Below are 14153 nucleotides of genomic sequence, written 5' to 3'. Positions count from 1 at the left end.
CGAAACCGGGAAAACGAAGCTCAATCTAAGGTAGAAGGAGTCGAGATACGATAAAAAGTCATAGGACCAAAGTTGTAGATCTCTTCATTTTAGGACACGAAAGTGCAGTCCGTTTATTGATAACAATTACCGTTTAGCCACAAGAGAGCTCGAAACGAAAGCCTGCACCGTGATTTTTTGGCTTAAAATTTCGAATTTTTTAGTGGATGAAATATTAAATATTTTAACTTTTTGCAATGTCTACGTCGGTTACAGGCTAGAAGCTAGAACTTTGCCAAATATTAATTTTGTAGGACACTGCATCACGGTATCCGACATTTGGTTTGGGGGAGGGGGCAAAAATTAAAAATTAAAAATTTTTGGAATTTTTCCGTAGGTTGCACGCTAATAGCTATCACCTTGCCAAATTTCAAGTTTCTAGCACATCTGGAACTGAAGGATCTAACCCGAAACTTTTTTATTCCGTGGGGGGCTACGTACACAAAAATTTGAACTTTTAGGAATTTTTCCTTGGGTTACAGCCTAATATCTATCAGGTTGCCGAATTTGAAGTTCCTAGCTCATCTGGAAGGGTCTAACACGAAATTTCTTTGATTGGGCGGAAGGGGAGCTAAATATAAAAAAATTGTACTCTTTGCAATTTTTCCTTGGGTTGCAGCCTAAAAGCTGTCATACTGCCGAATTTCAAGTTCCTAGCTCACTTGGAAGTGGGCAAACATTAATGTCAGTCAGTCAGTCAGTCAGTTAGCCTTGTGGCTTTATATATATAAGATAGAGCCGGGCAATGTGCACGCTAAATAGTGCAGACTTCCATTTGGAAATTCATTGCGTCCAAACGGTAAGTCGTATCGAGGTAAGGATTTCACCATCGGACGTCCCATTTAGTCGCCTACAGTACTGTGTGGGGCATTCTCTCGTATCTCGCCTATTTATACCATATAAAGGGGTGAACGTTTCGATCCATATCAAATTTCGTCCGCTTAGCAACAGTTGAAAAATAATTTTGCCAACATAGCAGACAGCTACAGTCTTGAAACTTTGCAGGCTGGTTAACGATGAAACGACCTATAATTTTGGTTATTTGAGGTTTTGCCGTATCTCAACGGGGTTCGCCATAAATTGCTTAAGAATCATAAATTAGGCCGAAATTTCAATAGTGTTTCCACATGTACCCTCCGTTTTACCATACTTGCAAGGCAGCTAGAATAACGAAAGTCGGTCTACATATGGCCAATGACGTTGCCAAGGAGCGTCCTGAATTTCGTTCATCTATCCATCTTATGAGTGTGTGAATCAGTAAAATCATTTATGGAAATTTAACAAAAATTACCGAATCCGGGAAAACGAAGCTCAATCTAAGGTAGAAGGAGTCGAGATACGATAAAAAGTCATAGGACCAAAGTTGTAGATCTCTTCATTTTAGGAACGAAAGTGCAGTCCGTTTATTGATAACAATTACCGTTTAGCCACAAGAGAGCTCGAAACGAAAGCCTGCACCGTGATTTAATTTGGCTTAAAATTTCGAATTTTTTAGTGGATGAAATATTAAATATTTTAACTTTTTGCAATGTCTACGTCGGTTACAGGCTAGAAGCTAGAACTTTGCCAAATATTAATTTTGTAGGCACTGCATCACGGTATCCGACATTTGGTTTGGGGGAGGGGGCAAAAATTAAAAATTAAAAATTTTTGGAATTTTTCCGTAGGTTGCACGCTAATAGCTATCACCTTGCCAAATTTCAAGTTTCTAGCGCATCTGGAACTGAAGGATCTAACCCGAAACTTTTTTATTCCGTGGGGGGCTACGTACACAAAAATTTGAACTTTTTGGAATTTTTCCTTGGGTTACAGCCTAATATCTATCAGGTTGCCGAATTTGAAGTTCCTAGCTCATCTGGAAGGGTCTAACACGAAATTTCTTTGATTGGGCGGAAGGGGGGCTAAATATAAAAAAATTGTACTTTTTGCAATTTTTCCATGGGTTGCAGCCTAAAAGCTGTCAGACTGCCGAATTTCAAGTTCCTAGCTCACTTGGAAGTGGGCAAACATTAATGTCAGTCAGTCAGTCAGTCAGTTAGCCTTGTGGCTTTATATATATAAGATAAGATAAGATAAGATAGAGCCAGGCAATGTGCACGCTAAATAGTGCAGGCTTTCGTTTGGAAATTGATTGCGAACAAACGGTGCGTCGTATCGAGGTACGGATTGCGGCGTTAGACGACCCTTTTAGTGGTATACATTACTGGCTTAAGCGCTTTCTCCTATCCCGCATATTTATGCCATAGAACGAGGTGAACGTTTCGATCCATGTCAAATTTCGCCCACTTTTCACAAGTTGAAAAATAATTTTGCCAACTTGACAGACAGCTACAGTCTTGAAACTTTGCAGGCAGATTGGCGATGAAACGACCTATAATTTGGTTATTTAAGGTTTTGCCGTATCTCAACGGGTTTCGCCATAAATTACTTAAGAATCATAAATTAGGCCGAAATTTCAATATTGTTTCCACATGTACGCTCCGTTTTCCCATACTTGCAAGGCAGCTAGAATAACGAAAGTCGGTCTACATATGGCCAATGACGTTGCCAAGAAGCGTCCTGAATTTCGTTCATCTATCCATCTTATGAGTGTGTGAATCAGTAAAATCCTTTATGGAAATTTAACAAAAATTACCGAAACCGGGAAAACGAAGCTCAATCTAAGGTAGAAGGAGTCGAGATACGATAAAAAGTCATAGGACCAAAGTTGTAGATCTCTTCATTTTAGGGGCCGAAAGTGCAGTCCGTTTATTGATAACAATTACCGTTTAGCCACAAGAGAGCTCGAAACGAAAGCCTGCACCGTGATTTAATTTGGCTTAAAATTTCGAATTTTTTAGTGGATGAAATATTAAATATTTTAACTTTTTGCAATTTCTACGTCGGTTACAGGCTAGGAGCTAGAACTTTGCCAAATAATAATTTTGTAGGGCACTGCATCACGGTATCCGCCATTTCGTTTGGGGGGAGTGGGGCAAAATTTTAAAATTTAAAATTTTTGGAATTTTTCCGTGGGTTACACGCTAATAGCTATCACCTTGCCGAATTTCAAGTTTCTAGCGCATCTGGAACTGAAGGATCTAACCCGAAATTTTTTTATTCCGTGGGGGGCTACGTACACAAAAATTTGAACTTTTTGGAATTTTTCCTTGGGTTACAGCCTAATATCTATCAGGTTGCCGAATTTGAAGTTCCTAGCTCATCTGGAAGGGTCTAACACGAAATTTCTTTGATTGGGCGGAAGGGGGGCTAAATATAAAAAAATTGTACTTTTTGCAATTTTTCCTTGGGTTGCAGCCTAAAAGCTGTCAGACTGCCGAATTTCAAGTTCCTAGCTCACTTGGAAGTGGGCAAACATTAATGTCAGTCAGTCAGTCAGTCAGTGAGTCAGTTAGCCTTGTGGCTTTATATATATAAGATATAGAGCCAGGCAATGTGCACGCTAAATAGTGCAGACTTTCATTTGGAAATTTATTGCGGCAAAACGGTACGTCCTATCAAAGTACGGATTGCGCCATCAGACGACCCCTTTAGTCGTCTACATTACTCTCTTAGGCATTTTCTGGTATCTTGCCTACGTATACCAAAAAAAGAGGTGAACATTTCGATTCATGTCAAATTTCGTCCGCTTTAAACAAGTTGAAAAATGATTTTGCCAACTTAGCAGACAGCTATAGCTTTGAAACTTGCCACGTTGGACGACAATGCAACGACCTACAATTTTGGTTATTTGAGGTTTTGCCGTATCTCCACCGTCTTCACCATAAATTGATTAAGTAACATACATTATGCTGAAATTAGGTTAGTGTTTCTACATATTCCTTCAGTTTCCCATGCATTCAAGGCAGTAGAATAATGAAAGTCGGTCTACATATGGCCAATGGTTGTGCCAGGGATCGTGCAGAACTTAGTGCATCTATCTGTCTTATGAGTGTGTTAATCAGTAAAATAATATGTGGAAATTTAACAAAATTGACCAAAACCGGGGAAATGAAGCTCAATCTAAGGTAGAAGGGATCGAGATACGATAAAACGTCATAGGACCAAAGTTGAAGAACTCAACATTTTAAGCAAGAAAGTTCAATCCCTTCATTGATAGCAATAGCCCTTCACACACAAGATTGCTCGAAACGAAAGTCTGCAACGTCATTAAATTTGGCTTCATATTTCAATTTTACAGTGGGTTAAATATTCAAAATTTGAACTTGTTGAAATTTCTTCATCGGTTACAGGCTTGGATCTAGAGCATTGCCAAATATTAATTTTGTAGGGCACTGCATCATGGCGTCCGCCGTATTGCTTGGGGGAAGGGGGCAGAGGAATTTGATTGGGTGGGGTGGGGGCTAAATATGAAAAATTTGAACTGTTGGGAATTGTTCCTTGGGAAGCAGCCTAACACGTATCAGAGTGCCGAATCTCAAGTTCCTAGATCATCTGAAAGGGCCTAACATGAAATTTGAGTCAGATATTTTGATTGGGCGGGGAGGGGTCTAAATATGAGAAATTTGACCTTTTTGGAATTATTCCTAGGATTACAGCTTCATAGGTATCAGATTGCCGGCTGGAATGGTCTAGCACGAAATTTGAGTCCGATAATTTGATTCAGCGGGGGGGGAGGTAAATATGAAAAATTTGTACTTTTCGGATTTTTTCCATGGGCTACAGGCTAACAGGTATCAGATTGCCGGCTGGAAGGGTCTAACACGAAATTTGAGTCCGATAATTTGATTTGGCGGATGGGTGTAACATGGAATTTGAGTCCGATATTCTGATTGCCGGGCTGAGTGGCTCAGACGGTTAAGGCGCTGGCCTTCTGGCCCCAACTTGGCAGGTTCGAACTTGGCTAAGCCGGTGGTATTTGAAGGTGCTCAAATACGTCAGCCTCGTGTCGGTAGAGTTACTGGCACGTAAAAGAACTTCTGCGGGACTAAATTCCGGCACCTCGGCGTCTCCGAAAACCGTAAAAGAGTAATTAGTGGGACGTAAAAAAAAACATTATTATTATATGATATTTTGATTCGGTGGGGGCTAAATATGAAAAATTTTAACTTCTTGGAATTTTTCCTTGAGATATAGAATAATAGCTATCATATTGCCGAATTTCAAGTTCCTACCTCATCTGGAAGGGTCAAACAAGAAATTTTAGTCCGATATTTGATGGGTCGGAAGGGGGGCTAAATGTGAAAAATGTCAACTTTTAGGAAATTTACCTTGGGTTGCAGCCTAATATCTATCAGATTTCCGAATTTCAAGTTCCTAGCTCATCTGGAAGGGTCTAAACGGAAATTTGAGTCCGATATTTTGATTCGGTGGGGGGCTAAATATAAATAATTTGATCCGTAAAGAATTTTCCCTTGGGTTACAGTCTAATAGCTATCAGATTGCCGAATTCCAAGTTTCTACCTCATCTGGAAGGGTCTAACACGAAATTTCAGTCCGATATTTGATGGGTTGGAAGGGGGGATTAATATGAAAAATTTCAACTTTTTGGATTTTTTTCTTGGGTTGCAGCCTAATAGCTAACAGATTTCCGAATTTCAAGTTCCTAGCTCATCTAAGGGTCTAACCCGAAATTTGCATCCGATATTTTGATTCGGTGGGGGGCTCAATATGAATAATTTGAACTTTAAGGAATTTTCTCTTGGGTTACAGCCTAATAGCTATCAAATTGTAGTATTTCAAGTTCCTGGCTCATCTGGAAGGGTCTAACACAAAATTTCAGTCCGATATTTGATTGGTCGGAAGGGGGGCTAAATATGAAAAATTTCAACGTTTTGAAAATTTTCCTTGGTTGCAGCCTAATAGCTATCAGATTTCCGAATTTCAAATTCCTAGCTCATCTGGAAGGGTGTAACCCGAAATTTGAGTCCGATATTTTGATTCGGCGAGGGGAGGGGGCTTAATATGAAATATTTGACTTTTTTGGAATTATTCCTTGGGTTACAGCCTAATAGGTATTAGATTGCCGGCTGGAAGCGTCTAACACAAAATTTGGGTCCGATAATTTGATTGAGCGGTGGAGGGGGGCTAAATATGAAAAATTTGAATATACCGGAAATTTCTCTTGGGTTACAGCCTAATAGGTATCGGCTTGCCGGCTGGAAGAGTCTAAGATGAATTTTGAGTAAAATTATTTGATTGGGCTGAAGGGTGTAACACGAAATTTGGGCCCGATATTTTGATTCGGTTGGGGGCTAAATATTAAAAATTTGAACTTTTTGGAATTTTTCCTTGGGTTATAGAATAATAGCTATCAGACTGCCGAATTGCAAGTTTCTAGCTCATCTGGAACAGATGGGTCTAACCCGAAATTTGAGTCCGACATTTTGATTCGGTGGGGGGGGGGCTAAATATAAAAAATTTGAACTTTTTGGAATTTTGCCTTGGGTTACAGCCTAATAGCTATCAGATTGCCGAATTTCAAGTTCCTAGCTCATCTGGAAGGGTCGAACACGAAATTTCAGACCGATATTTTGATTGGACGGAAGGGGGGCTAAATATGAAAAATTTCAACTTTTTTGAATTTTTCCTTGGGTTGCAGCGTAATAGCTATCAGACTGCCGAATTTCAAGTTCCTAGCTCACTTGGAAGTGGGCAAACATTAATGTCAGTCAGTGAGTGAGTCAGTTAGCCTTGTGGCTTTATATATATAAGATTGTTTTTTAAACTATAGTGTAGATAGATAACTCTTATCCCATAATTTTATTAGAAAGCCATTGATAAAAAGTCTTAACAGTGTCTGAATATCAATGTTGAATCAAAATTTAGGTTTATTACTATCTCAGGAACTACACACGTGATCGAGTTCTATTTCATCCTATTAAACAAACTTTCAAACAACTTTATGTACTGAAATTTTTCTGTTGGCAGGACTGAAATGACGGGGAAAACATTCACATACATCGTGCGCCATGGCAAGTCGGGGCATCATTACATCAGTGAGGATTCTCAGACATTGCATGCTGATATTCCAGATCGCAATTGCTTCAGTACTGTGGTAGCAAGCTACAAGTAACAATCGAAGGAATTTCCTGTGTGTGAACTGGAGGAGTTTTCAAGTATCATGACTTCCTAGAAACACAGCTGTGAATTAGGTGTTGTTTTGTAAAGATTCATTTATATGTAAATGAAATTATATGAATTTTATACAATAAATTAATCTTATTTTGTTAATTTGATCTATTTTAAACCTATTATTATTTATTTATTTTTATATTTATTATTCGCTAATTGGCAAACTAGAGACCACGAGAAGTTTCATTATACATTCTGACGTTTACTCAGCTTTCGATTGGTCCAGTAGGTTTTAGTTAGCTTGGTGTGTCAAGCATGGCGTTCATCTGACCACTTTGCACCAGTTGTCCACTCCACATTCCAGGAAGTCCCAAAAGTCACAATGCTTTTTCTGAAAAGATCTCGTTTGTGCACGTCATCTGGTTGTAGACCCATTTCTTCGAAGACTTTTTTGACGTAAATGTACCAGGGAATTGTTGTTTTTGGTTTTGAGTCAAAATTATTAAAAATATGTTTCGTCCATCGAGAGTCGTCCATCCATCGTAAGTGACCGTAGAAGCAAGTCCTGCATTTGTGCATTGTGTCTGTGATCTTCTCTATCTTATAGTAGAATTCTTATCTGGATTTTCTTATGTACATATCATTTTTATAATTTGGACCAAAAATGTTGTGGAGAATCTTTCTCCCTTTTTGTTCTAACTTAGCGAGTGCACACTTCTGAGAGAGGATATGGCATTCTGACGCATAGAGAGATACCAGTTTGATGACAGTGTTTTAATTGTGAATTTTGGTATTTATAAAAAAGCACCTTTTGTTATATACGTTCCAGGTGGTTTGGCCACTAAGGCCTCTGTATCTAGTCCGTTTGATTGGATCCACTCACTAAGGTATTTAAACTTATACATGCGATTTATTGTTCCGTATTTGATGTTCAGTTGTGTTGTGTTGTCTTTGATGTTTGACATTAATTCCATCTTTTCAAAGGATATCTGCAAGCCTGTTTGTTCTGCTACCTCTTTCAGCACATTAATTTTAATTTATTATTAATTTCTTCTTTTGTTTCACCCTCTTTGGAGTACGTTGAATCAATCACTTCTGTGTGTGCTGTTCTTTTCTTAGTGCCCAGTATTTCTTCATTCTTTCTGATCTTCGTTTCCTCTCGTCTTCGGAGATAACAGGTTTGGCTTTTAATGTACATTTGTCTTGGAACCATATTATATTTTTGTCTTTAGTTATTACTTTAGCTGTTAGATCGAGTAGTGAATTTTCTGTTATTTTTAATTCTACTAGGCCTTTTTCAGCTTCTTTAAACCAGTTGGGTTTTGTTTTGCAGTTACAGAAGAAGTCAAAGATTTGTTAGGTTAATCTATTAGAGTTCACTCTGAGAAGATGACCGAAAAGATTCACCCTTCTTTTTTGCATAGTATCTGAGAGTTTTTCAATTTTTTTGTAGACCGTTTCATTCTTAATGTATGTTATCTTATTGTCCTGAAATTTTGGTCCTATGATATTTCTTAAAATTTTCCTTTCTTTTACCTTGAGTTTCTCCATCTGGCCTTTGAAATTCATGTTTAGTGTTTCAGCTGCGTATAGTGCTTCTGGTTTGATCATTGTTTTACAATGTTTAATTTTGGACCCCCATGAAATGGATTTTTTGTTGTCTGTATCTTTTGTTAGTTGGAAGGCCAGTTCAAGTTTATTTTTCCTGGATTCCATTGCTTTGCATTCCACAGCATTCCAACTAATCCATTCTCTGAGATATTTGAATTCTTTTACTATTTCAAACTTTTGTTCTTCGACTTTGAGGTATTTATGTGGGTGTTTGTTGTTTGCCATAATTTTGTTTTTTCAAAGGAGATGTGAAGGCCTACTTTAGCTGCTTGTTTCTCTAGTTCAAGGATTTGCTCCCTTGCTTCCTCCATTGTTTCAGCAAACAAGGCCATATCATCTGCAACATACATACATACATACATTATCATTATAGACTGTTATGCCTTTCAGCGTTCAGTCTGCAAGCCTCTGTGAATTTACTAAATGTCCCCACAATCCTCGATTTGCAACTAGTGTTGTGGCCTCATTTAGTTCTATACCTTTTATCTTTAAATCGTTAGAAACCGAGTCTAACCATCGTCGTCTTGGTCTCCCTCTACTTCTCTTACCCTCCATAACAGATTCCATTATTCTCCTAGGTAACCTATCCTCCTCCATTCGCCTCACATGACCCCATCACCGAAGCCGTTTTATGTGTACAGCTTCATCAACCGAGTTCATTCCTAAATTAGCCTTTATCTCCTCATTCCGAGTACCCTCCTGCCATTGTTCCCACCTGTTTGTACCAGCAATCATTCTCACTACTTTCATGTCTGTTACTTTTAACTTATGAATAAGATATCCTGAGTCCACCAAGCTTTCGCTCCCGTAAAGCAAGGTTGGTCTGAAAACAGACCGATATAAAGATAGTTTCGTCCGGCAGCTGACTTCCTTCTTACAGAATACTGTTGATCGCAACTGCGAGCTCACTACATTAGCTTTACGACACCTTGATTCAATCTCACTTAATATATTACCATCCTGGGAGAACACATAACCTAAATACTTGAAATTATGTACCTGTTCTAGCTTTGTATCACCAAGCCGACATTCAATTCTATTGAATTTCTTACCTACTGACATCAATTTAGTCTTCGAAAGACTAATTTTCATACTATACTCATTGCACCTATTTTCAAGTTCCAAGATATTAGACTGTAGGCTTTCTGCACAATCTGCCATTAAGACCAAGTCGTCAGCATAGGCTAGATTGCTTACTACATTTCCACCTAACTGAATCCCCGCAATTTTATACCTTTCAGCAGATGATCCATGTAAACTACGAACAGCAAAGGTGAAAGATTACAGCCTTGTCTAACCCCTGTAACTACCCTGAACCAAGAACTCATTTTACCATCAATTCTCATTGAAGCCCAATTGTCAACATAAATGCCTTTGATTGATTTTAATAATCTACCTTTAATTCCATAGTCCCCCAGTATGGCGAACATCGTTTCCTTCACTACCCTGTTATATATCATCTGCAAAACCAATACAATTGATTCTAAGGTTCTTCTTCTTACAACCGAGTCTAATTCCACTCTTCATATTTTTGTTCCATTCTTTAACTACTTTCTCAAGCACACAGTTGAAAAACAACGGTGAGAGCCCATCTCCCTGTTGTACTCCCGTTCTTATTTCGAAGGAATCTGATAGTTCACCCATGAATTTAACTTTCGAAAACATATTCGTGATAGTCGCTTTTATGATTTTAGTTGTTTTCTTATCCAAACCCATTTCCTCCAGGACTGATAACAGGGATTCTCTATCAATCGAATCATATGCCTTTTTGAAATCAATGACGGACATTACACATGTCTTTGCCCTTGATTTTTGGTATGCCATAATGTTTTTGAGGTTTAGTATTTGTTCAGAGCATGACCTACCCTTTCTAAAACCTCCCTGGTATTCCCCAAGTTGTGGGTCCAATTGTGACTGTGCCCTGTTAAAAGAACTTCAGAAAGAATCTTGTATGTTACATCCAGCAATGATATTCCTCTATAATTGTTTGGGTTTGTTTTCAAGCCTTTCTTGTGAATAGGGTGAATGATAGCTGCTTTCCACTCTATGGGTATTTCTTCTTCTTTCCAGATTATTTCACACATTGAAGGGATGTAATTATTTTTTGTCAGCTTTCTTCCACAATTTGGCTACTACTTGGTTTTCTCCAGATGCTTTGTTGTTTCTAAGTTCTGAAATGATCTTTTATAATTCTTCAATTGTTGGTGGTTCTGAATCTGGCTTTTCAAAGTTATTTGGGATTGATTCAAATTTTTCTAGGATTGGTTCACAATTAAATAGTTTCTCAAAGCATTCTGCTAGTATTTTGAAATTTTCTATATTATTGTGAGAAATGGCTCCATTTACATCCCTAAATTGGAGAGTGGGTGCTTTGTATCTTGATAACTTTTGCTTGAAAGTTCTTTAGAAGCTTCTTGTGTTGTTTTTGGTAAATTCTTCATCAGTGTGGAGGAGAGTTTTGTTTTCATGTGCCTTCTTATGCCTTTTTGTATTTTTAACTACCGGTTTCTTAACTGTAATGGAATTTAGTCTGTTTTCTTCTGTTTTCTGTGTTTGCCAATTTTTCCATGCCTGTTATCTTGTTTCAAGGTGTGCATCACATTCTAGCGACCACCAAGCATGCTTTCTAATTTTTATTTGAGGTGCGATCTGTTCAGCTTTAGTAAGTAGGTTTTCCTTGATATTCCCCCATCTTTGGGTCTGAATTGTTTCCGTTGCTTTTGTGAAGTCATCTGAACTTAGCATTTTTTCTGTACTGTACTTCCGACCCTTTATTTGCTGTTTGGGATGACTTTGAACTTAACATCAGAGAAGAAGTGGTCCAAATTCAAATTGGCACCCCTGAGTACCTTAACAGTCATGATTTCTTTGTGAAAGGTTTTCTTGATTACCACATGATCAAGCTGGAATTCCCCTAGATTGGGATTTGGGGATACCCACATCTTTTGTTTTCAAGGTAATTTTGGAAAGCTCTAGATTTAAGAATCAAATTGTATGCCTTGCAATGTTCTATTAGCCTGATGCATTTCTATTTGTTCTATTGTAGGCAGGATAATCTCCAATGATTTTCTTATATTTTTTTCTATTACCAATCTATGCATTAAAGTCTCCAAGAAGGATGATGTTATTTCTATCTGGAATTTTCTGAATAAGGTCATCTAGTTGATTGCAAAAAATCTCCACTTTTTCTTTGTTTATCCTATTATCCTCATTTAAGAGGGCATGTGCATTGATAATTGTATAGATTTTGTTTGTGCTTTTGAATGTAAGACTTGAGATTGGGAATCAAAATCAACCATTGAATTCAATTTTTTTGTTGATTATAAAGGCTGTCCCAAGGTGTGGTACATTTTTCATCACTCTTGGTCCCACTTTCCCTTTGTATATCCTAAAACCTTCAGAATCGAAGGCATCTGTATCTATGTATCTTGTTTCTTGAATGGCTGTTACGAGTATGTTGTGGTTCCTTAGTGTATCCATTGGATGTATCAGTTTTCTGATTTTTAACAACGAGTTTACATTAAAAGTTGCTAAGTACACTGACTGACAGAGCAAATGCAACACCAAGAAGGAGTGGTCAGAACTTTATGCCAATTGCAGGGTAGACTGACGTCACTGAGGTATGCTCATGATGTGAAATGCGCTGCTGTGCTGCGCACGTAGCGAACGATAAATGGGACACGGCGTTGGCGAATGGCCCACTTCGTACCGTGATTTCTCAGCCGACAGTCATTGTAGAACGTGTTGTCGTGTGCTACAGGACACGTGTATAGCTAAGAATGCCAGGCCGCCGTCAACGGAGGCATTTCCAGCAGACAGACGACTTTACGAGGGGTATGGTGATCGGGCTTAGAAGGGTCAGGGCAGGTTGGTCGCTTCGTCAAATCGCAGCCGATACCCATAGGGATGTGTCCACGGTGCAGCGCCTGTGGCGAAGATGGTTGGTGCAGGGACATGTGGCACGTGCGAGGGATCCAGGCGCAGCCCGAGTGACGTCAGCACGCGAGGATCGGCGCATCCGCCGCCAAGCGGTGGCAGCCCCGCACGCCACGTCAACCGCCATTCTTCAGCATGTGCAAGACACCCTGGCTGTTCCAATATCGACCAGAACAATTTCCCGTCGATTGGTTGAAGGAGGCCTGCACTCCCGGCGTCCGCTCAGAAGACTACCATTGACTCCACAGCATAGACGTGCACGCCTGGCATGTTGCCGGGCTAGAGCGACTTGGATGAGGGAATGGCGGAACGTCGTGTTCTCCGATGAGTCACGCTTCTGTTCTGTCAGTGATAGTAACCGCAGACGAGTGTGGCGTCGGTGTGGAGAAAGGTCAAATCCGGCAGTAACTGTGGAGCGCCCTACCGCTAGACAACGCGGCATCATGGTTTGGGGCGCTATTGCGTATGATTCCACGTCACCTCTAGTGCGTATTCAAGGCATGTTAAATGCCCACCGCTACGTGCAGCATGTGCTGCGGCCGGTGGCACTCCCGTACCTTCAGGGGCTAACCCAATGCACTGTTTCAGCAGGATAATGCCCGCCCACACACTGCTCGCATCTCCCAACAGGCTCTACGAGGTGTACAGATGCTTCCGTGGCCAGAGTACTCTCCGGATCTCTCACCAATCGAACACGTGTGGGATCTCATTGGACGCCGTTTGCAAACTCTGCCCCAGCCTCGTACGGATGACCAACTGTGGCAAATGGTTGACAGAGAATGGAGAACCATCCCTCAGGACACCATCCGCACTCTTATTGACTCTGTACCTCGACGTGTTTCTGCGTGCATCGCCGCTCGCGGTGGTCCTACATCCTACTGAGTCGATGCCGTGCGCATTGTGTAACCTGCATATCGGTTTGAAATAAACATCAATTATTCGTCCGTGCCGTCTCTGTTTTTTCCCCAACTTTCATCCCTTTCGAACCACTCCTTCTTGGTGTTGCATTTGCTCTGTCAGTCAGTGTATATTGGTTGTTTATGTTGAAATTTGGATGAGATTTCAAGACACTCAGACTTGTCTTTGTGTAACATTGCAGACACCCCAGAATCTGAATGTCTGCTGACGTACTGGTGTGCGGTAGATGGTATACCTGGGGTAAATTGTTTGACATCACACACTTCCATGACTGATGAAAGTTATTTGTGGAGTGGCCCAAAGACCATATAAATACAACCAAGATCATGAGTCCTGGAGGCAGCTCTTCCACTCTCTACGCCATTGGGAATCTTAAATTCCTCTTCCACCTTTGAGATCGTTGACCAGGTTTCACTTAGTAACCCTAGGCAGGGGCCGTTACAGGGTACTACCATCCAGAGCCAGATGGACCCAGATTTTTCAACAAGGTGTTACTCCTCCCCTCCTCCTTCTTCATCACTTGCGAGATCAGGCCATGGTCTTGGGACCGGCAGTGGTTTTTTGCTAGTGGCTTTACGTCGCACCGACACAGATAGGTCTTATGGCGATGATGGAACAGGAAAGGCCTAGGAGTT

The 14153-nt window shown here is 40.0% G+C and overlaps 1 protein-coding gene across 1 annotated transcript in view; it reads left to right on the top strand.

The window, feature by feature from the left end:
• The window catches only part of LOC136874863 (alcohol dehydrogenase 2), a 181653-nt gene extending 174526 nt beyond the window's left edge, over positions 1–7127 (top strand). The window contains exon 7 of the mRNA XM_068227919.1: positions 6910–7127. Within this exon, the coding sequence (XP_068084020.1) occupies positions 6910–7054 (145 nt within the window). The 3' untranslated portion in view covers positions 7055–7127. The remainder of the gene's footprint in view (positions 1–6909) is intronic.
• The last annotated feature ends 7026 nt before the right edge of the window (positions 7128–14153 follow it).

The sequence above is a fragment of the Anabrus simplex genome, chromosome 5 (genome assembly GCF_040414725.1).
Source record: "Anabrus simplex isolate iqAnaSimp1 chromosome 5, ASM4041472v1, whole genome shotgun sequence".
Classification (NCBI taxonomy): Eukaryota; Metazoa; Arthropoda; class Insecta; order Orthoptera; family Tettigoniidae; genus Anabrus; species Anabrus simplex.
Note: the sequence above shows the minus strand (reverse complement) of the source record. Positions and strands in the feature narration are given on the sequence as shown.